This window comes from Aptenodytes forsteri, unplaced genomic scaffold (assembly GCF_000699145.1).
Source record: "Aptenodytes forsteri isolate BGI_AS27 unplaced genomic scaffold, ASM69914v1 Scaffold325, whole genome shotgun sequence".
Classification (NCBI taxonomy): Eukaryota; Metazoa; Chordata; class Aves; order Sphenisciformes; family Spheniscidae; genus Aptenodytes; species Aptenodytes forsteri.
In genome coordinates this window covers 344,686-367,443 of record NW_008795575.1, presented here as the reverse complement: position 1 = coordinate 367,443, position 22,758 = coordinate 344,686, and the positions used below count along the sequence as shown (strand labels likewise).

At 45.1% G+C, this 22,758-nt stretch overlaps 1 protein-coding gene across 1 annotated transcript in view; it reads right to left on the bottom strand.

Annotated features, from left to right (window-relative positions):
• Positions 1 to 22,758, bottom strand: part of CACNA1B (calcium voltage-gated channel subunit alpha1 B) — a 313,074-nt gene that overhangs the window by 175,760 nt on the left and 114,556 nt on the right. The window contains 1 exon segment of the mRNA XM_009282246.1: positions 20,318 to 20,505. Coding sequence (XP_009280521.1) covers positions 20,318 to 20,505 — 188 coding nt within the window.

Sequence of the window (22,758 nt, the reverse complement as noted above, 5' to 3'; positions counted from 1 at the left end):
AGAACAACAAAGACCTTTGCCATAGGAAAATGCCGGGTGGCGCGTGGCAGGGACTGAATGCCCTGATTGGAGACTGTTGTCCTGCAATGAACCTAAGCAAAAAAAATCTCACATTTCAGCTCCTGATTTCCAGGTTTCTGATCAAAACACCATCATCCTCTTTGCTCTTCTCCCAAAATCATCACTGTCTCCACTTGCAGTCCCTTTATTCCTGTACTGGGAGGAAGAGAGAGCTCAGGGATGTCCTGAGCAAGGCTACACCAGGCCAACTCTATCACCACAGACCCACATGTGAACACACTGACTTTATGGCAAGTCTATAATTAATATAAATTATACAGACTTCCTGATGACTTTCACTTGCACTCAGGAAGCTGCTGCACAGGGTGGGATGTCAGTGCAGGCCAGCTGCCAGGCACTGCCCACGCAGCAGGGACTAACCCTCCACGGCAGACCCACTTCTGCACCTGCACCTCCGTGGGTGCAGTCACCACGATGCAAACTCACTCCTGCTCACAGCTGGAGCTAAGGAAACACATTCCAAGCTTCATGGCTCAGGGATGAATTCCCTTCTGCTACTGCTATGGGTGGCAGGCACCTGTCGAAGAGAGGAGCTGTACAGCAGCCTTCACCAGAGCTCCTCTGCCAGTGCCTAAAGGCAGCCAAAATGCCTTTATAGGTGTTCTTCTGTTGACTTTGGAGCTTCAAATGAGACCTTAAGGGCAGCGTCTACAGAAGTCTAAAGTCACAGATCATCCTACCACGTACTAGCACCAACCTGGGTACCAAATCGCAGGACAAGGTCTAGGCTGGTCCTGCCGGCAGATCTCCAGCTAGGGTTCCCTGGCTGGACAAAGATGCTGCTTTGGGCCCTCACGCAGTTAGAAATCCATTTAGACTTAGAGTTACTCCACTTTCTTACCAGTAGAGCAACAAAACAACGCGCTCTGTCTCTGAACAAGGAGCCATTCTGCTGCTTACACGAGTTTCTTCTTTCAGGCACTTTTGACAGGAGTGGCAACCCTGAGGCGATTGTCCCGGATCTCCAAGGAAGCAATTCTGTCATCACTTTGCTCAGCACGTTGTCCATCAATGTGAAAAACAAGCAATTAATGGGCTAACACGTAATCCTTTGGAAATGTTTCCAGAGTGGGGTTCAATAAAGAAGGGATCTAATTTGACAGATACATCCAAAGCTGAAACACCACAGACCATTAGCTCTTTACTATGTTTTTAATCAAAATGTATAGTACACCTAGAGTTTACTCACTTTAATCTAATCAATGGCAGAGCCTGACTTATTTGGGGCAATTAAAGTGTAATCTTCCCTTAGATAAGTGCTTTTGCATGGAGGAAAACTCTCAGTTGTCTTCGAGAGATGAACTCTATTTACCCTTCATCTGATTTTTCACAATTCTCTCCTCACTACTTCTGTTAATTAGCAACGCTATTTATGGTTGATTTATTTCTGTCTGTTCCTATTCTTAGGATTAGGTGAACACAGAAATTACCAGGAACAAAACCAAAAAATTTAAAAGCATGTACAATGAGCACATGGAGCCCTGCCTTACCCAGCACATTTCCACAAGTAACTCCCGCTGAGCTCTTCATCAGAGACAGACAGACCTTGCACAAGAAGGTATAAGGGCAGAAACCCCAAATTTGCTGAGAAAAGCCATTCCGAGTTCAATCTGTGGAATCGATGACGACCTACTCTATTCACAAAATAGTCACAGACTCAAATGACATTTAAACCAGTCAGTTCTCTGGGATGCTACATAGTCCACATTACCATAATATCCCAAAGTGTTGATCTTCACTTCTAGAAAGTGAAAAGTGCTTTCACAGATGGAGGATGGGGTGTACTGGCTTCGTATGAACTTAATAGGTTCAAGTCCAAATCTAACTCACATCTGAAGCCCCTGAGTGCACAGCTGTAGTCAAGCATAAGCTTTGCCGTTTCTAATTAAGAAATACTCACTATTATTTGCACAGTATTTGTAAGCAAAATCCCTGGTGGAAAGTCAGGACCCCATTCTGCTGAAAGCCCTGGAGAGAATACCTCTGGCCCCAAAATCCAACCTGGTGGAGTGTAGGCCAATGTATTTGTCAGATTAGAGCATGAGACAATTGGCTTCCCCCAAAAAGATAATCTCAAGCCTAAAATGAAGCAGGACATTGAACAGCTTTATTGTATTTCAGGTTTTATTTTAAACGAAGATGACCACAAAAGGGGACTGGAGGGGTTTGCGTAAACTTCTTAAGATATTGCAACCTTCAGAAATAAGTCTGGGGTCTAAGAGATAATGAAGGGGCCTCAGTCTCCCATCAATAATGTACTGGGAAGAGCTGAGGAGGAGTACAGCACCTTCCTCACCTCCCTGAGAAAGTCATACCTCTAACATCTCATTCAGTAGAGCTGTGAAATATTTTTTCTCTATTCCATTTATTCAGTTACAAAAAAGGTATTACAATTTATTACTTTTTGAAAATATTCATTTTTCTCCTTTTTTTCTCCACATCTCTTTGGATCAACTGAAAACAGAAGAAAAAAAAAAATTTAAAAGGCTTTCATCTTTTAACCCTTATATACCCTTTTTCACCCAGAAACACCACCAAGCCCTGTGCTGAGGAGGTCTCTATTGCTATCCCCAGCTTTACAGAAGGTGAAATTGGGTCACAGTCAGGAGAAAGGAGAGCTGCTTCCACGTTTCCCAGCAGACCAGCAAGAGAAGTCCCATCTCTCAAGTCCTTACCCAATGTGCTGGCTTATACAAAATACCAGAATCTGCAAAATAGCCTTTTTTTCCCCCACCCCCAGTTCCAGTTTAAATAAAATTTTGGCAAAGTCAGTCCAATAACTTTGGTTACTGATTTTCAGATGTTACAGTCCATTTGCAGAGAGCATCTGGTGTTCAGCTCTGCAGGGACATGACAGCCGGGGGTGGGGGAGTGCTGGCGATTGACCCTTCTGAGCAAAATTAAATTGTCAGAGAGGTGCATTTCCGATTGATGCTCAGGGGTTGTACCACCCACAGGAGGGAGATGACCGAGCACCTCCCTGGTGTGCTCATTTGTGTGAAGGATAAAACTAAAATGGGTTGGTTAATGAAATTAGTGGTCGGCCCAAATCACACTCCCACACGTGCTGCGTACAGCGAGACGGGGTCGCATTAGGGTTCAAATGCCTCTTTTTGTAAAATGGGTTGGTTAATGAAATTAGTGGTTGGCCCAAATCACACTCCCACACGTGCTGCATACAGCGAGACGGGGTCGGATTAGGGTTCAAATGCCTCCTTTTTAGCATCCCTCCAATTGGGATCAGTGGGTTCAGGTCATTCAGAGCAGGTATGTAGAGGGGGTGAATTGGAAGAGCCCCCGTCCAGCAACCTGCACGGAAATTTGGAGTCAAGCTTAAACACTGCATCGTGTGGTTTTGTCTGCTTACATGTGCCTTGAGGAAAACTCTTTAGCTGGGGGGTTCCATGTGTAGCCTGGGATGGACAGGATCTCAGGAAGCCCTGAGGTCCAGCTAACAACTCGAGGTTGAAGGATCTCCTGATCTCCTAGAGTACATTACGATTGTGCCTGCTGTGCCTTTTTGGTAGGTCCCAAGTGGGTTTTGGACACTAGGAAGGATCTCATGGCAGAGGATGTGCTTTCTAGGGGCACTTTGGGATGGGGTACCTGTTGTCTTGAGGGCCAGCAGTTGTAAGAAAAGCATTCAGAGAGCCCACTGGCCTCTGCACTCCTTTTTACATCAAACCTTGGCCAAAGGCAATCAAGTCCTGAGCGCAAAGCCCGCTCAAACTGAATTCTCTGGGAAGAGGTGCTCTAAACTCCTAGCACATTTACACTCAAATCAGTGTTTCTGAGAAGATCCTCTCTCTTCACAGAAGGTCTTTGAGTTATTCCACTCTTCCTTTTTACCTTCAGGATAGAGGTTAGTCCACTTCACTGCTGTAGTAACAATCTACCTTGTTAAAATCCCCCAGCTACTTCTCAGATCCATCCAAAACTCCTGGTTCCCAAGTGGGCATCAGATGAAAAATATCTGAAAATCCTTTGAGTCTCACAACACTAAAATCAATGCTGTTTTGAAACAAAGATAATCCTTCTGCCCCTAAAAGGGAAGTCACTGGCATCCAGCCTTACAGCCTCTTGCTGTTTAGAGGAGCAGAACACAGAGCTGTTCACTACCAGGGTCAAAATCCAGAGTACTTCACAAAAAGCAAACTACTCCTGGCCTGAGACCACACACAACCAGCCTCTACTGCAGACTTTAAAAGCCTTGGCAGCACGAGGTATGGATAAGGGGTGAGACACCAGGCCTGGCATTAGCTCTTATCCCCTCGAACCAAGAGCTCAGCCAAATCTGTAACAAGCTTGGGGTGCTAAAATTAAAGCATCCCTTTGGTGGCGTTGGTGGAAGCTGCATAAGAGCCTGCCCAGGGCAGGAGAACACAAAAGGCAGCAGCCACAGTGCAGTAGGATTCAATGCAGCAGCAACTCATACCTGAGTAGAAGGCAAGAGGGGTTAGTTTGATTTCAGAAAATCACTCTGAAAGCATAACCTAATTTGCATTCATTTATTGCTTTGTATTTGCAGAAGCCACTGTCTTACTGTCACTGGCGTTATCATCACACCAGCAAGAATAATTGGGAAAGGTGCTTTTTTTCCCCCTCTAAACATACCTAAAGCAGGAAAAGCTGTAGCAGTCCTGCCTGCCCCATGCCTTCATATCAGGCAGCGGTGCCCATCCACGCCATGCAGCAGCACAGCTCTGAGGGAGTCCTGCCTGATGTTGTGCCAGAGAAACCACTATTTTCCAGACAGAGCCAGTGCTCGGCAGACATGATAACACAGATCTTGCTGCTTCTCCATAGGGCTGGTTATCCTCTGCCCTGACACGGCCATGCTGCTTCCAGCTCCAGAGCTATCCCTCTCCACCTGCTCGTCCCCGCGCCCTGCGGGGCTGCCCTGACACCCGGAGGTCCCAGAACACCAACCACAGCACGTTTGAAAATCAAACACACAATACCGAGGCAACAAGTGTGGTACATGTGCCTTATGCCTCCCCAGTGGACATACAGGTACCCTAAACATAAGGTGACGCACATCTACCCCCATCACAAACCAGAACGATGTGCATCCTCTGTTCCAGGAAGAGAAATCCTTTTCGCATAGCAAGCAGTGAAAACTGAGAGGGAAAGGCAGCTTAAGCAGTATCTTCACATCACCAAATGAGAGGGCAAAGCTCCCATCAGTCTCTATGGGGCAGGAAATCCAGGTGGAAGCCTCAAGCAGAGGAGATCATTGTTTTAAAAAGGAAAGATAAATAAATACAAAAGGAAAAATAAATACATACACATAGATAATTAGCTCTTTGGGTTTTGATACTTTAGGATTCACATTTTCTAGCTTTTCTTTCCAATGACAAGAGTTAGAAAGTCCCATATAAGAGAGGAAGGCAGCTATAATTCTCTCAAGCACATAAATCCAGAAGCCGGGCTTTCAGAGGAAAGCATCCAAATGCATAAAATCAACCCAAATACCAGAAGACTCTCAGTAAAATCCTAGAAGCTGGCAGCATTTTAATTTTGCTACAATACTGCTAGCTGTGTATGAACATGTTTTAACTATAGTCATTGCATGCAGTAATAATGTTAATTCAGCCAAGTTTAAATAGAAGCTAAATCCTTCCCTTTGTTTCTCCCCTTCTCCAGCCTTACAGAGCTGGGGAGACTGAAAAAGCAAAAACACCGATGTTTTATGCCTTGATCCGAAGGCTTATGGCACCAATAAATCAATACATAAATATGTTAACAGGATTTCTTGATAAAAAATTCATTCATTCCTCAGCTAGTGTGGACTCACTCAGCTGCTTTATTCATGAGCGTGCCTGCCTGCCTGGCACCGTGAAAACTCTTTCACTGTCAAAAATTACAGGCTGGCCAAGGGACTCTACCTAATTTTTAATCTTTTTTTGTAATCCCTCCTCCTCTTTCTTTTATTTTTAAGCAGCTGTGGATTTTAATTATGAACGTAAACTTGGTCTAGGCAATTCCTATTGGAACCAGGTAATGCACGTTCACGATAAGGAAGGTCAGACCTATGGCGGAGGTACTCAGGAGAAAGCATTACCCCAGCAAACACGCAACTGGCCACCCTGTGAACCCCACCAGGCAGTTATGGCACAGAAGCTGTCTGGAACATGCATTTTACATATGTGAGCTCCTTCTGCAACGTCACACAGCAAGTTAATGGCACAATGATGAACAAAACCCAGAAAGACCAAAGCTGTAACCAGAAGCAGCCAAAAGCAGCTCATGGGCTACTTGCAACCCAAAGACCTTTTGTTTGGCTAGTAGTCTTCAGCTGTGACAGTGGACCAAGGCACTGCCTTGCTGAACACCACAGCACTCAGCCCACAGGCCACCCAGCAGTGCCATGGGGGCATCCGCAGCAACACTCATTTATCTCAACACTCTCAAAAGCAATGTCTAACAAATAGCAAACCTTCCCTACCTAAATTCAATATTCATGATAAATCTAAAAGCCAAATAGCTAGTCAGACCAAGTAATTCAAATAGTTTAACCTAAACATGACTTAAACTGAGATGCTAAGGGGGCAGCCAATTCAGCCAACAAAACTCCAAGATATTCTACGATTCAAACCAGCACCACAGGTGCCTCGCATAGTTATCTCCAAGTTTCTTTTCTCTAAGCACACAACCGAGTTCTGTTTTCTAAGAAGAGGGAAAGAGCACTACCAGGTCACCACACAAGGTTAGCACAGAAGCTGTTGGGGTTGGGTTGTGCAGACTTTGAGGAAGGGTTGCTCCTAGAAAAACAGGCACTGCTTTTGAGTTTGAAATTCTTGGAAAGCAAGAGTACTTTACATGTCATTCATTGCTTGAGAAGACTCATGTGTAAGTCAAGTTACACTTAGAATAAATTCGGTGCTCTCTTAATGTGTTTTTTTATACTGCAAAGCCAACCAGCAAGGCTTCAGGTATCTGCTATCTTTCATTGAAGAGCCAAAGCTGTCCCCAAATGTACTCCTAAAGTTGTAAGGAGGGAGTAATACACACATTTATGTGTACACACAGACACACATATTTAGACCTCTGTCCAGTTTGGTTGCTCACAGATACATGCAGTATTTACATAAGGATAAGGACGCAATCAGACCAAAATATAAGGTTTTGTTGGTCTAGTGAGTAGATGCAGAATAAACTTTTCCTCCCACTCAGCAGCCCCTGTGGCCTGCAGCCCCTAACTCAGAAAGACAGAGCCAGTCACATGGACCGATTCCCAGAACACTGAAAACATCCAATACTCAATCATTTTCTGACTTTGAACATAGGAAATTGTGGATCAATGCCCAAAACCATTGTAGATAATGACAGTCCTAAGAATAACGTGCAGGCTTCCTCGTCATCTTAAATGCAGATCCAGATTCTTCCTGAAAGAACAAAGTCTATACACCTCAAGCACTGATTTTCCCCTCCAAACATTGCAGGCAAAAGCTTCCCAAGAAATTTTCAATAGCAGAAAACTGTTTAAATGAGTTAAAGTCTTGATTCCATTGTATAAAATTATAACAATAGGCTATTACATGCATCCGTTCTTCAGCAGAGGATTAGGATTGTGCAGAGTATCGATCTATTTAGGTTAGGTCACCTTCTCATTTTGTCTTCTAATGAGACTACCTCCAGCAGTACAGCTTCTCTCCTAGTCAATTATAAGCAGAAAATACTCTTGTAGAAACATCTACCGCTCACAGAACTAGCTGGAGCTGAGAACTCGGTCACGCAAACTTCAGAGCATGGCAAAGCCCCCAGATCCAACAGTCCTTTCTCAATGCAAACTCTACTTCTCAGGACAGGAGTCCAAAGCTATTTTATCACTACCATTTTCCTGTTTCAGACAAAATAAAACAAAAAACAGATGGTTGTGATCCTCTCAGCTCCATCTAAAGATGTTTCACAAGGTTTTATTAAGACATTTTAAATAGAAAAGGACTGTCTGCTAAAGGAAAAGTAAAAAATTTTTCTTAACCATAAGTCTTGCCAAATTGTTCCAAATTTGAATGAAAACTGTCTGTGAAATTCCAAATTTTAAGTTTGAAAATATTTACTATAGTGTAAATTCATTAAGTCTGCAGAAAATTATGAGACTGGCCCAGAGCTGCTCTTCTCCATATTCAAAGAATCTTCGCAGAGAGGGATACTGCCAAACAACAAAAGCTTTTGCCACAGACCATACTAATAAACAAACTAACCTTAAAATAAGCACATACACCTAGGTTTTTTATTGTGTTGATGAGCAGGTGACTTAACTGTTGTTAAAACACAGTTTCAAATGCTTCGAATTACACTTGCCCTGTTTAGGAAACATCTAGTCAAAAAAATGGGAACTATCCACTTTTTTCTCTTGGCTTCCTCCCATGCCATAGGGAGCAGCTGTGCAAGCACTGGTCTCCACTACTGGAAGGTTTCACCACGCTGCAGTCCGTGTCTATAATTACTCCCTGGCCCTGCGAGGAGCCGACCTCTGGCCGGCGAGCTTGATGGCTGGTACCAGCATTGCTACGGCACTACAAGCTCTGCACAGGATAGTTGCTCCAAATATACCTGCTTCGCTGTTCAGAACCAAATGAGCAAATATTTTTAATCCAGCTAAATGACAACTGGTGCTTCCACCATAACAGCCAATGCAAGTTCTCCAGCTGCTTGGGCTGTATCCTGAGCTCTTACATGGCTACAAACCCATGCAGATGAACTCTCTCACTTTTGCATGACTTTTCAGTCTGGACACTAGGCAAGGTGACTTTGACCTAGAGTTTCTCTTGTTTCATGAGCAGTTATCCTGCTTTCCACAGTTATGAGCAATTTTCCTTCTGCAAGGGATTCACAAAGCATTTGCTGGATTTTGGCACAAAGAACACAAGAATATGAAAATGTTGCTGGAAAAAAACATCTGGATTAAAAATTTCCTATTTGCAAGTCTCTGTAGCGCTGGGAACTTTATCTTTTGGAGGAAAAACAACAGGTTGCCCAGAGATTATCCTGCTTTCCACAGTTATGAGCAATTTTCCTTCTGCAAGGGATTCACAAAGCATTTGCTGGATTTTGGCACAAAGAACACAAGAATATGAAAATGTTGCTGGAAAAAAACATCTGGATTAAAAATTTCCTATTTGCAAGTCTCTGTAGCGCTGGGAACTTTATCTTTTGGAGGAAAAACAACAGGTTGCCCAGAGAGATTGCAGATGCCCCATCCCTGGAAACATTCAAGGTCAGGCTGGACGGGGCTCTGAGCAACCTGATCTAGTTGAAGATGCCCCTGCCCACGGCAGGGGGGTTGGACTAGATGATCTTTAAAGGTTCCTTCCAACCCAAACCATTCTATGATTGTATAAAAAGAAGGAAGGAGTCTTGAATGTCACCAGTGCTGACCCTGAAGGCAGGCAAAGGAGAATGATGGCATCTTCTGCCAAAGTGCAGCTTCAACTTGCACCTTGTTGTAGCCCCCTCATATGCCAACACATTGACCACAGGTGACCTCTGCCCCAGCAGACTGTTCCCAGTCTTCTCTGCTGCTGACACAACACAGAAAACAGCCCTGATAGCACCCATCTGTGGAGTTCCCTAAGCCCAGCACCCCCTGAGCTGCCTTGCACCCACACACCGGGCACCCCGCTCGTCCCACCACCAAGTCGCCCAGACACAATGCCACACCGATACACCAATATTGTACCCGTTACAGCAGCCTGCCTTCGTTCCTCTCCTGTACCCCAGGGCACGTGGTCTGTAGATTAAAGAGCAAAGACTTTCTCCCAGAGCCCACACACAGCCAGCCTCTTCTGTCGGAGAACCTAGCCGCAGGTATTTTGGGTTGCCGTAGGAACTACAAGAGCAAATGAAGTCTTCACTTTTGGTTTTCTTAGAAGCGTTCTGTTATTCTCCTCCACTCCAACCACAGATGTAGCAGTCATGGCATAAGCAGACTGGCATACTTTTGAAAGCATGCAGCTGCTTTTTTCATGCTGTGTAGGAAAGCAATTGTTGGGCATGTAAGAGAGCTGCTTGTACCCTCGATGCTATAATGTTGTCAAGCTGCAAGTGAATTTCTTCAGCTGGAGTTTTCATTTCTTGGCAAGCACTGATGATTAAGCTGTTGTCTGGAGAGATTTTCATTTCTTTTCAGAGAGCAATTGCTCTGTTGAAGGGGCTCTTTAAGTTTGTATGATATATGTCACTCTCCTGCTGTATATCTTAAATGTCTCCTATTAAACCTGGAGGTGGCCACCCCACAGTCATTTTGAATACACTTTCACTAAGACATTAAATAAAATGCAGAAAATTCAGTGAGGCACTTAAACTCTTGTTCAGCTTTACACATTTGCTCAAGTGCTTTTCTGAACAGGGTAATTTGCTGAATCAGGGCTGAAATGTCCCAATCCTTTTAGCCTTAGAGAGAATGTCCTCGCGGGCACAGGGTCAGACAGTCTGCATTTCCAGACGGATGGAGACCCAGGCATGGTCAGAGACATGCATTGCACCCATCTTGGCATCTAAATATTTCAAAGCTATTTTAGCCTTAGACATGCTCCACAATTTCTGTTACAATATCTTTGGATTTCAGCAAGACCTTCCAGATGGGGAAGCATGCAAAACCTGCCATGCAGTAACACTGCATCCCTAAAAGATCTGGGAGTTCAGCCCTTTGGCAAACAGGCCCTATGGCCCTCCAAAATCCAGGAGGAAAGCATGAATAAATGGATATCAGCCAAGGCAGAATTTAGGCTGGTGTAAGACTGTCGTACTGACAGCTCATCATTCCGCACAGGACCCATCAGTTGTACAGATTCCTCCATTTACCATATGTTTTTCTCTCACAGGGGTCAGCAGAGCAGTTCAGCTAGGCAGGGGAAACTTGTGCTGCTTGTTCAGTGATCTCGAGGGATTTTTCAGCTGAACTACAAGTCTGTTGATGAACACACCAATTTATTATACTGCTATATTATATATATCTGACAAGGTCTCATTAGTAGCAATATGTTACTCCAAAGCCTGGTGTGAGGCTTCTCTCTGGGGAAACGGGAGATGAGAAATCCAGTCTACCTTCTGCTCAAGAGCAAGATGCTCGGGACAGTTTGGGCATGGAGCTCTAGGGAGGGTTTTGAGGCACGGAGAAGTTTGGTTATTTTTATGCCACTTGGTTTCTGCCTGGCAGGAGGGCACAGGTGGTAGGTGATGCTGTTTACACAATAATTTTTTAAATTTGGGAAAGATGTTGAGAACTAGATGACTGTCACACGTAACTGATAATGATAATCTAAATGAATGAACTTTGACCTAAAAGACTCATTTTTCTACCTAATAATAAACCTCCCTGACACTCAAGCAAAATACATGTTGTAACAACATAATGGGATGGAGCAGGCTTAAAACCATCAGGAAACGTGTGAAATCCACACCTCTCTAACCAGCTGGAAGAAGGGCTATGCATCAACCCATTCAAGACCTCGGAAGAGGTATAAATGGGACATGGGCAATGCACAGGCCATGTGCAGGCTCTCTCTGTTGGGATGGGTTTTACACGTGGCAAGGCTCCAGCCAGAACATCCAACGTGGCTTTGTGTTCAAGTTAATAGTTTGGCTGATCTCTTCGGTGCTTTTCTTGCAAGGGCTTGGTCATCCCTAAGTTGGTCCCTGCCTTCTGCACACTTCCAGTACCGGTTCTGCAAAAGCACCAATCCACAGTCTAGGCTCTTCCCTTCTTCCCCAGCTATTCACTATCGCACCAATCCTGCACTCAAAGCTGCTGCCAGGCTCTTGGCTGCCTGCTCCTAATCCTGCCATCGTTGCCCAACTTTTCTGTAAGTGACTGGTGATACTGAGACACAAGAAATCAACATTAACCCCACAGCAGCAGTGAGAGACTGGGAATTATCGATCACCTTTGTGTGCACATGTAAGATGGCTGATTCTTATTAGCAAATTAAAGTCATCCTAACTCAATAGCGAATGCAATTTAACACTAACAACGTTAGGGGATTTTCTCTTCTTTATGAAACTGCGGGGAGAAAGAGAGCACAATTACATCCATGCAGCACTTTAGCACAGCACAGGAGCTCAGCTCCCATCCCCATCGTGAGTGCACAACACCAGCACATTACACGTGCACTGCTGGCTCCGTAATGCAGTGCCTGGTCCCAGGCATCTCCCTTGGCACTCAGTGCATTTCCAAGAGCAAACGCACAGTGACAAGAAAAGTTCAGCACTGGGGAACATCAAGTCCCAAGGGTAATCTCTCCCCAAGACAGGGCTATGGGAAATTTTACACTATATGTGTGACCCAGCTGTTAGGCAGATGCTGTGCGCTCTCGGCTCTGAGATGCTCTGAAAAGATGAGAAGTCAGAACAGGCTCTTTGCTACGGACAAGACTGTGGTGGCACATTTCTTCACACACCTCTAAGCATCGCTTGCTTTATCATTGTTAATTTTTTTCACCTGTTTGCTCCTCACTTCCCACAGTGTGCTGCATTATTAGATCTCCAACAGGGCTATGTCCACCTCTTTGAAGACCCAGGTAAATCTTGAGGCCCTGGCCACATGCTGTGTTCCCAGAGAGCATTTCAGCTCATGCAACACAATATCAGAAAGCCTAAGTGAAAGCAGAGCACCCTTGTTTTCATGCTGCTCTTGTGCAGCTGTTAATGCCAAATGTGGCATCAGTCCCCTGGTCTGTTTTCTGGTACTGCTCTCTTCCAGCCCTGGGTCCTGACACACCACATTCAGCTGGAGCAAAGCATATCCCTTGGACACGACAGAGAATGCAGCATAAAAGAAAGAAACCACATCAGAAATGTGTTGTGTGATTCAGAGCAGCAAAACAAAACCTTTCCTTGTGCTTATTCTTCCTGTTAACGTAATGTAAGGAAAGCACTTCAGCCAATTTTCTCCCCCTTTTCCTGTCTGCTCACACTTTTGCTGGCTAAACAGTTTTGTTCCTCTATATGTTAATTCAGAACAAAGAGAACTGATACACACACACACATGCACAAAGAGTAATCACAGGGGACTGAACCCATCATAAACCCCCTCAGCCACTAACACCGCAGGCTGCCAGCCCCAGGACACACAAATATCACTGTAAACAAAACCTAATTTATTCTCATCCATCTCAGTATCTAGCAATTACGGATTTGTGCTTTAGTGGACTGACTTCAGGTCTCCTCTAACAGACAGCAGACAACAGCACATTAGGTGTATTAGGAGAGGAGAGCAATTTCAAAGGCACCTTCACGGAGTCCCACAGGCTTTGCTATTGCATTTACTGCTATGCCAAAGCAGTCATGACAGTCACATATTAGGAAAGGCAAGTGCATAACCTTACAGGAAACCACAATCATGAGCAAAGGGCCAGCAAAAGCCACTTAAGTCACCTTTAAACCTTAACTGGAAGGTTTAAGAGGTGCTTGAAAGTGTGGGGGCTCTTGAGCCCAGGAGGAATCTTACAAGCAGGCAGCGAGCCAAGAGGAACCTTAATCCAAGTATCCAAGATGCGGGGATGCTGCTTTATGTTATTTATTTCCCTTCTGCTTTCTGTTGCATGTTCACCTGCACCTTTCCTCCACCTTCCTGGAGGGTTTTGCACAGGAAACCATCTCATGGTCCAGGCAGCCAGTGCTAGTCACATCCAAACTCCTCCCGAGGAACATCACTTGATTCCTCAACTCACAGTTGTGACTGATGAAGACCGAGTGTCAATGGTTCAACCTTCCATTTCTGTATCTTTATAGGAATCAAGAAATTCAAAGACACAAAGGGGAATGAAAAATACCAAGTGAATCATAAGCTATTCTAAATTCAGTGAGGGTAAAGTTCTATTTGAGATCCAATTTAGGGTAGACTTACATTTTATTTGAACTGTTCATTCCTACTTACAAGCATATTAAGTTAGGCCCAGTCCACAGTCTTGAAATACCCACTGGACACTAATATTTATCAGTAGAAAATAGAAGAAACATGAAAATCTCTTGCCATTAAGATTAAAAGAGAGTGAGCGTACACTTTGACATTTCTCCTTTCCTGCAAGGAGTCCCTATTTTGCAAAGCAAATTCCACCATGTAGCTTTGAACTCCTGTAAAGAAAAGATAAAAGGTGAAAACCCAGCTCTTTGAAAGTCAACATCAAGACTCCTGCCAACTTCAGATGAATCAGGTTTGACCCATGTTTTTCTGTAGGAGAGCTGGGACCACAAACCACATTCCTCAGCTCCTTGGAAGCTCATCATGCACCTCCACTGCAAAGGCATGACTACACCTCACGGAGGAGTATAGACCAGCTAGCTCAAACAGTGCTGGCTGTGTAACGACCACAGCAAGGAGCTCAAAAACCTTCCTACTCCACTGAGTATACAATGGAAAGCATCGCGCTCCAAGCTAACCACAGTGCTAAGTCTACCTTAGCTATCTCATTGAAGGCTACCAGTGTGTCTCTTCTCTGGTTACAGGCTTTGTAATGAATGCTTCTACTTAGTATAGTAAAAGAATTGTTTTAATTGGGGAATTCATGGGCAGGCACAAGACTTTTCAGGCTTTTCTCACTTTGCAAAACAAGGTGAGCTTCCCATGTCAATCGGGATGGAAGGCTGGAGAGTGTTTTAGGATGGACAATAAGGTTCTTGCATGGGAAAAACAGAATTACCACTTTAGAAGAGGAAACCAGGAGTTATTCTATTGCCTCTTTAAAAAGTTTTACACCTTCAAATAGCCTATATTAGCAATATGCAATAGATGACTCACTGTCATTCACAAACACTAAGCATGTAAACAAGATGATCTAAAATACCATTGTTTAATTTGAAAACTAGATCTGGAGGAAGATCAGGACTCAGAAGGACTCAGATCCCAGGGCACCACAGTTTCTTTTGCTGAGCTTCTGCATTATTTCCTCCCACCTCTGTATTTGTCCCCAGTACTCAGCCTCAGTTTTCTTTACCCAGACTCTGCACCTTAGTTTGCCGAGACCTTGGAGGCCATCACTGGAAATGTTCTCCTCCCCGAGCTGTGCTAACATCCTCAAGCTCCAGCAGCCACTGGTTACTGTCAGACAGCTAAGCTTAAAGCGTGATAACAAGTGCAGCATGGCAATACTTAGCATATTAAAATACTTTATGGGAACTAATGAATAAATTTACATAACGGTCCCAAGAGATAATCTGATCACCAGTTACCACTTACCTCAGTAATGGCTCCCTCAGGCACAAGCAAAGTGGACGCAGCAACCCTTGCTGTCTCACATCACCCCCAACCCCAGTGTGATGCTCCAGGTGCACACTGCTTACTGCAGAAAGTGCCTGCCCTGAGCAACAGAGCCCAGAGCAGAGCCTGTGTCAGCACCACCAAACTAGGATGCAGAATGGTTGCATCAGCCCCGTGCAAGGGCTGGTCCACTTTGCTGAGAGGCACAACTCCTGTCGCGGGACCAGCCTGGGACTAAACTAGTTCCACTTGCAGAAAAAGAAGTCAGGTTTGTTAATCTAGGGCATGTTGTGCTGGAGCAGCATTGCTGCCCACAGTGAGCTGGTGCTCTAGGTAGGTTTTTCCCTAATTTCACCATCCAGAAGATGCTCTGCCCGTACTTCAGGGATCTCTGATCTGTCTGCACTGCATTAGACTGAAAAACTGTTCACAACACCGGACTGTGACACTGAATCCTCCCACACTGAGGAAAACAGTTTAGTTACTCTATTTTAATGCATTCCCAGGTCACTTTGAAGCCTTGAATTAGCAGGAGGTAAGTCCACTCCATTTGCTGGAGAAAAGGTTCTTCCCTGTCCTCAGGACACAGCAACTTTCCTAAATCACCTGTTGCTCCTTGGACCTTTTTGAGTAGAAACAGGCCACAGCTGACAAATCTGCAGCTCACAGAAGTGCTTGTTTGGAGCAGTTGCTCTGATGCTGTTGTGCTGCTGATTCAGGAAGGAGTTTTCCCCAGCTTATTCTCAAAGCATTTTGCCCAATTGATGATTCAGTCTTTTTGCTTCAAGCATAAATCACCTTCCAGATGAAGTCTTGCTAGAAAGCTTTCATTGGCCCTAATTAAAATGAAACTCTGAAAGTATAAACAGTGGACTAGCAAGGAAAAATTGGGCTGAGATTTGTGAACTTGCATTCTCCCTACCCTCCGAATTCCTCAGTTTATCACAGGAGAAGGAGTGAATATCTGCAAGGCAGATTACTTACAGCGAAGCCTAGCCTTTGATGCTATTTTTCTCTACATCTGTAGGAGGGCTGCATCTGGACCACATATAAAGTCATCTCAAACCTTTGGAAATGACTGAATAACCCTTCACAACAAACCTCTTGCTTTGGAAAGACCTGAGCCAAACCATCAAACTGAAGCCCAAGCTCCTTCTTTCCTGAACATCACTTTACACCAAACTCTTCAGCTTGCCTGATGCCACCACAGACCAACTTTTCAGTCTCAAAGCTGCTTCCAGGACAGAGCAAACTCTCTCCCTTGGTTAAATTAATGCTGAACTGGTAAAGCGCGTCTCACCCTGCGACTGACCCCAGCCATCACCACTGCAAACTAAAAAACTTAACTCTTCTGAACATCCCACAACAAATGTAGTAGCAGGAAAAGAGGAGCAATAACAAAGGCCTATTGATGCAGGGCAATCAATCAATCACCATTTTCCAGAAGAAAATGAATGCCCCATTAAGGAAGCAGTCCTAACCTCAACTTCCCCGTAATGGGTCTCTTGGTCCTAGACTGGCTGGCATCAAAGGGATTTCAGCCCTAAGAATGGACCCCATGTGGGGCTGTCTGCTTTAACAGCAGGAAGGGAGAGGGCTTGCACAAGCAAGGCAACAAACCTACCCCAGCCAAACCCAACATGTGGCAGTGGGTACACAAAGGGTGGGGTGAAGGAAGGGCTCTGCTAAGCCTTAGGAACAGCAGCCTTCCCTGCTTTCTAGTTCATTAGTAGGAGAAAAAGCACCAGCCTTTTTTCTTACTAATGTATAATCACAGTTTACATAGACCACACCTTGCCTCTTGTGGTCCCACAGCCTTTTGCAAATCTTAATTAAGCAAAACATTGAAAGTAGCTTCAGAGCTCGGCTCTGATGAGTATCCTGCATCAGGGGAATGCTGGTTTCCTTGAGGAGACCAGAGGCTGGGGCTGGCAGGGCAACTAGCTCTACCGCTGCAAAATTCTCTGGGCCAAAAACATTCTCCTCAGCAGTGGAGAATCCAAATGGTGAATTAAAGCTCCCTGACACTCACTCGTTGTCTAAGCCTAAATATGCTGGCTTACTTCCCGTCCTCCACAAACCAAGGAGAAGGACCCTGACACATATTCACTTACCCCACTGTTCAAGTTTTGGATACAGGAGGCAACATCTTCCAGCTTCTTCCCATATCAACCTAGTACACTCTACAACTCCCTGAAAGGAGGTTGTAGCGAGGTGGGGGTCGGTCTCTTCCCCCAAGTAACAAGCGATAGGACGAGAGGAAATGGCCTCAAGTTGCGCCAGGGGAGGTTTAGATTGGACATGAGGAAAAATGTCTTTACTGAAAGAGTGGTGAAACATTGGACCAGGCTGCCCAGGGAAGTGGTGGAGTCCCCATCCCTGGAAGTATTTAAAAGACATGTAGATGAGGTGCTTAGGGACATGGTTTAGTGGGCATGGTGGTGTTGGGTCGATGGTTGGACTCGATGATCTTAGAGGTCTTTTCCAACCTTAATGATTCTATGATTCTAAGTAGGGATCCAGCTGATTCAGGCAGTATTAATGTTCAGTTGCTGAAGTGACTGGTGCTGGATGGACGGACTGTTTGCACTGCTGTTACCTCTGCACAGTCTGACAACTGCATCCACAAACACGCACCATGCTGGGTTTTCAGTCATTGCTGCAGCGTGGTTTGGGCTTTTGTTTCATTTTTAAATTTGTTTAACTTAGAGTAGGCACAGAAGAAACCAAGACGAAAGCCAAGCAGCCAGAAAACAGCAGATGACTGAAGCTGTGAAGAAGTTCAGGGCTGCACAGAGTGGATCTTCTCCACCCACATCTTTTCTCAGCTACTAACCTTCAAAAGCACAGCCAGCTCCTCAGCAAGCAGAGCAGCACAAGGAGGGGGTAACACAGCATGCAGGGCAGGGCCAAGGGAGAGGGGGCAGAGATGGCTGCTGGCACTAGTTACGTGAACACCGTCTGCCAAGTGGTCCTGTGGCACGACACACACTACTCACTCTCCACACAACAAGCAGACTGTCCAGAGACCTTCGTATCTTTCAGAGACATGAACCCAGCAAGCATTAAAACCTAAGCTGGAGTGTCAGACAAGGCTTGACATTATACAACAAATATTCAACTGCATCTCATCCAGGCGTCTGTTTCCAATTAGATTAATAGGTATCTAGAATGATACTATAGTAGTTTTCAAAGCAACCCCCAAAATCAATACCCCAATAGTAAGCTCAGGTTTTTGCATGTGGTACAAAGTGCAGTTTGGGAGAAGATGATCTAATACACCATGTATTGATCAATCAATTCCAGCCAGGATGCTAATGGGTTTTTCTTACAACAGCTGGTACTAGAAAGAAGGAACGGGATTGCTGAATGAGAATGGGAGAAACTGGTTGTGTGACGAAGTTTCAGGGCAAGGGGAGGGCATGCAGTGGGGAAATGGGCCCTTCTAGAGATCGCTCTAAGTGGGCAGAGACTGGGAAGAAATGGAGGAACTGAGCAATGAGTGGAGAAGGTAATAAATTAGATATATTGGCTTCAAACACAGCAGAATTGTATCTTTCAATTTACTGTGGTTGATATTAATAATACTTTCCTGTTGCGACAGAAACCCTCACAGGAAGGTCTGCGACCCAGCATGAGTCTAGAGTCTATAATGAAGTTGACCGAACACTTTGTAGTCCTACCGGCCAGTGAAATGGTCTGGAGGCATTACTAATGCCTACCTTAGTTATTTTTCCACATTGGCACTTCTGGCTAGGACAGCGTGGGGTAATTCAGATCATCTATGCACGGCTGTCAGATTGTCCTTCCTTCTACAGTCAAAGGAAAGAAGCAGCCAGTGTAGACATACATTGCTAATCATCACCACTCTCTCTCCTTCCTTCCCCGGTACTTGATAAAGTCCTTTACTGCCACAGAAAATGGAAGTACAAAACAGCTGGACCGTCCTCCCGACCCAAACCATAGCACTTTACACCCACTGCAGAAACATGTGAAGATCTAAGCAAATCACAAAGCTGGGGAGAACAGGTCTGCAACAGATACACAGGTCCCTTACGGCTCCCGAAGAGCAGCTGTCACACTTTGCAAGGAGATATGATACAGATGCTGGAAACCAGCTGAAGGGTTTTATTCCCAGCCTGTTAGCAAGGGTTAGGTGCTTGCCTCTCAAGACAGGACACCTCAAAAGGGTAGGTATAAATTACAGACACAAATGAGAGCATTACACTGCCTGAAAGACAGCAGAGTAGTTCAGTTGTTGCTAATTGGGTGAAGTTGCCCTATTCTTGGTAAAATTGGAAATAGTAAAACTGACCAAAAGGTTTTGACCTTGAGCGGCTGTGACAGTCATGGTCCTGGCTGGCAGGAGGCACAGCCAGCGAAGACCCTAATGAGGAAATTCAGCCCAGTGTATCTTCTCTACAGCCAACAGAGTCATGCCAGGTGTGAAGGTGACTGACAGGGTTTTGTAAAATTGTACTGGAGTTGCCAAAACTAGTACTGGATCTCGGTGCTGACATCCCGCTGATGCTGTTCATTGATGTAAATTACAAGTTTGGTCACGAAGGCTAGACCCAGTCAAGAGAGAAAACCTCTAGGTGCAAAATGTTAACGCGTCACTGGTTTTGCCACCCCATATTGTGCAGTTTGGTAACTGATTTTCTATGGGACATCGTGAGAACATGCTCCTACTCACCCACCCATCCTACAGCAGAGCACACCACCACCTTGGAGTGACACACACCAATTCTTACACATGGCAACATCACACTGACACAAGACATCATATGGCAGGTAAGCAAGTCTGCAGCCTCAAACCACCACAGGCCACAATGGTGGTTCAAAGGCTCTTACAGGACCTGCAGAACAACCCTCAAGAAAATAGGAACAATCTTCCTAAAAAGCAGGATGGGGTACTAATCAATAGGGGAAAATGCACAAACTAAATTACTTTTTTTCCAGAACAACCTTTTCCAAACTAACGCAATGTATAACAGCACCCCAGGAGCCCTACAGCCCCATCAGCGGACTCACATTGTAGAGGATGTCGGTCCATCCCTCCATGGTGATGCACTGGAAGACGGTGAGCACAGCAAAGAGGATGTTGTCAAAGTTGGTGATGCCGTAGTTGGGCCCTTGCCAGTACTCCCTGCAGGTGGTCCCACTCTCACACTGCCTGGCAGGAGGCTCCTCTCCACAAGGAAAATCTCCCACCTCATCACCTGCAGAGAAGAACAGCGGGGATAAAAGTTACCAACTGAAGCCAGTCAAGCAGCTGGTGCTGCTGCACCTTCCTTGCACCACCGCATGAATGTAATTTACATTTCAGGCTTCCTTGTGCCACTATGGGCATGCGAAAGACATTACGCCCATGTAGTCATTTATATACTATTATGTTATAAAAGAGAGTTTAGTGGCAGGGTGGAGTAGGATGGGCCATCCCTGAAGTGCCCATCATTTGTAGTTTGCCCCAGTGTTCAGCCATGTCATATATGAGAAATACCACAAAAAAAACAGTGCAATAAAAGCAAGGGCTTGGGAATGGTGCATACTTCAAACACTGTGAGCCAACGATACACCCTCATACAGCGTAGCTAGATGCTAAATATTGACACTATAACATTAAAGCAAAAGGGCAGGTTCTTCACCAGTGGCTTAAGCAAGAGCTGCTTGTGGATAGCCCCAAAATTGTCCAGATATAGATGTTAGACCACAGCTGCATGAGGAGCCCCTGGCTTCGTCACAAGGCAGCACCACCACAGCAACCTGCAAGGTGGACTAAGAGCTCCAGCCCCTCTGTAAGCTTCATATTTCTGCCCCAAAGGGCAATGCTGTGCGGCGTAGGTACACGTGGCGGGGAAAGCATCCAGCTGTCAGCTTGTCTGCAGCAGGGATAGAGTTTCTCTGCTGAGTTTCATTTCAGACCCAGAGAAGGCAAAGGAGGATGAGTCTGTGATAGTTAAGGACCACAAGGGATGGCCAGAATGGTGGCCAGCATCTTCCAGGTTCAGCTGTGAAGTCTGAAGTGCTGCAGCCCTCCAGAGACATTGTAAGCACCAGCACAGAGCAATTTGGAAAACTAAAGTGCTAGGTTTTCAAAGTAAATATATATATACTAAGTAATACTCCTATTTACACAGAGATGCAATTTGGGAAATATTAAAGAATTTTAAAAGTGACACGTTATGGTAATGGAGCAGCAAACTGCACAAAATCAAATCCACCAGGGGGAAAACAAGATCAGCACTAACAATAATTAGGAATAATCATTCTATAGAGCAAAGCCTGCAGCAGGAAAACAAGATTGTCACCGTGGCCCCAGGATATATTTGTGTCTGTGCATATGTGTGATGCGTTTTCCTGTTGACTCAACACCTTAATGCAGGGCATCTCTCTCCAGCTCCCATATGGGTCACCACAGGCTTTCACAAGGGCTTAGTGAGACAAGCCTGCAAAAAGAAGATACCAAATCTGGTTCTTGCAGACCATTTGTGTGTCTTAAAAGAGAATCCAGTTTTGTCTCTGTTTGGCCTTTTGTTGTCAGGTAATGTTCTGAAAATGCAATGCACATCTACTACAAAGGGTTGGGCTTTTTTTTCCTTTTTAAAAAAAGAGACCAGAACTGGTCCCTACTCCCATGGCTGGGGAAGACCGAGAAAAGGGGAGTCTCAAGGAAAAATGGGAAACAAATGTGATGCCCTCCTCTCCTGGAGCAGCTTCAGGGCACTTGGGCTGTGTCAGCTGCAGAGGGTGGCTGCTTAAAAATAATCCTGTGTCACCAGAACAGGACAGCATGGAGGATGCAGGGAGAAGAAAACAAGTCAGGCATCCACTGGAACATGCACTGCCATTAATTCTTACCCATTTTCCATTAAAATAGAGAAATGTTTCCACTAGCTCAGAACAGTCTGTCAGGCTGAGTGGCAAAGGCCTTGAATAACCTTTTTGCCACATTTTGGTCCCCAGCATTCCTCTTCATTGCAGTTTATTACTGACCCACCCAGGGCTACTGGATTAGCGGGGCTATAGCAATATTTGCTGTTGACACCTCTACTCGGTTCCCTCCACGATGCGCTGAAGCAACCAGCTGGTACCTCTCATGTGGCTCCTGGTTCCAGGAAAAATCCCAGGAGTTTGCTCACTTTGGGGATTTGGAACAGAAACAAGCATGAGCAACTCCTCCTCCTCCAATTTGCTGCCCTCTGACAGAGGCATCTCTTTAATGAGGTTCACATTTCCACACTCAAGCCAGCCTTTGGAGCCCGTGGTATCAGGCCTGGGCTTGTTAATGCACCTCTTTGGAGATGATGAGCACTTAGGTTTTAAAAGGCTTTGCTGATGGCTTTGAGGGATACTCTGCTGCTCCGCTCACAAGGGACCGCAGTGCCAGGAAACCTCACCGCTCTCCGCCTTTCCAGAAACACCATCACACCATTTCCCGCCGAGCAGGTGGAATCAATACCCATAATTCATCC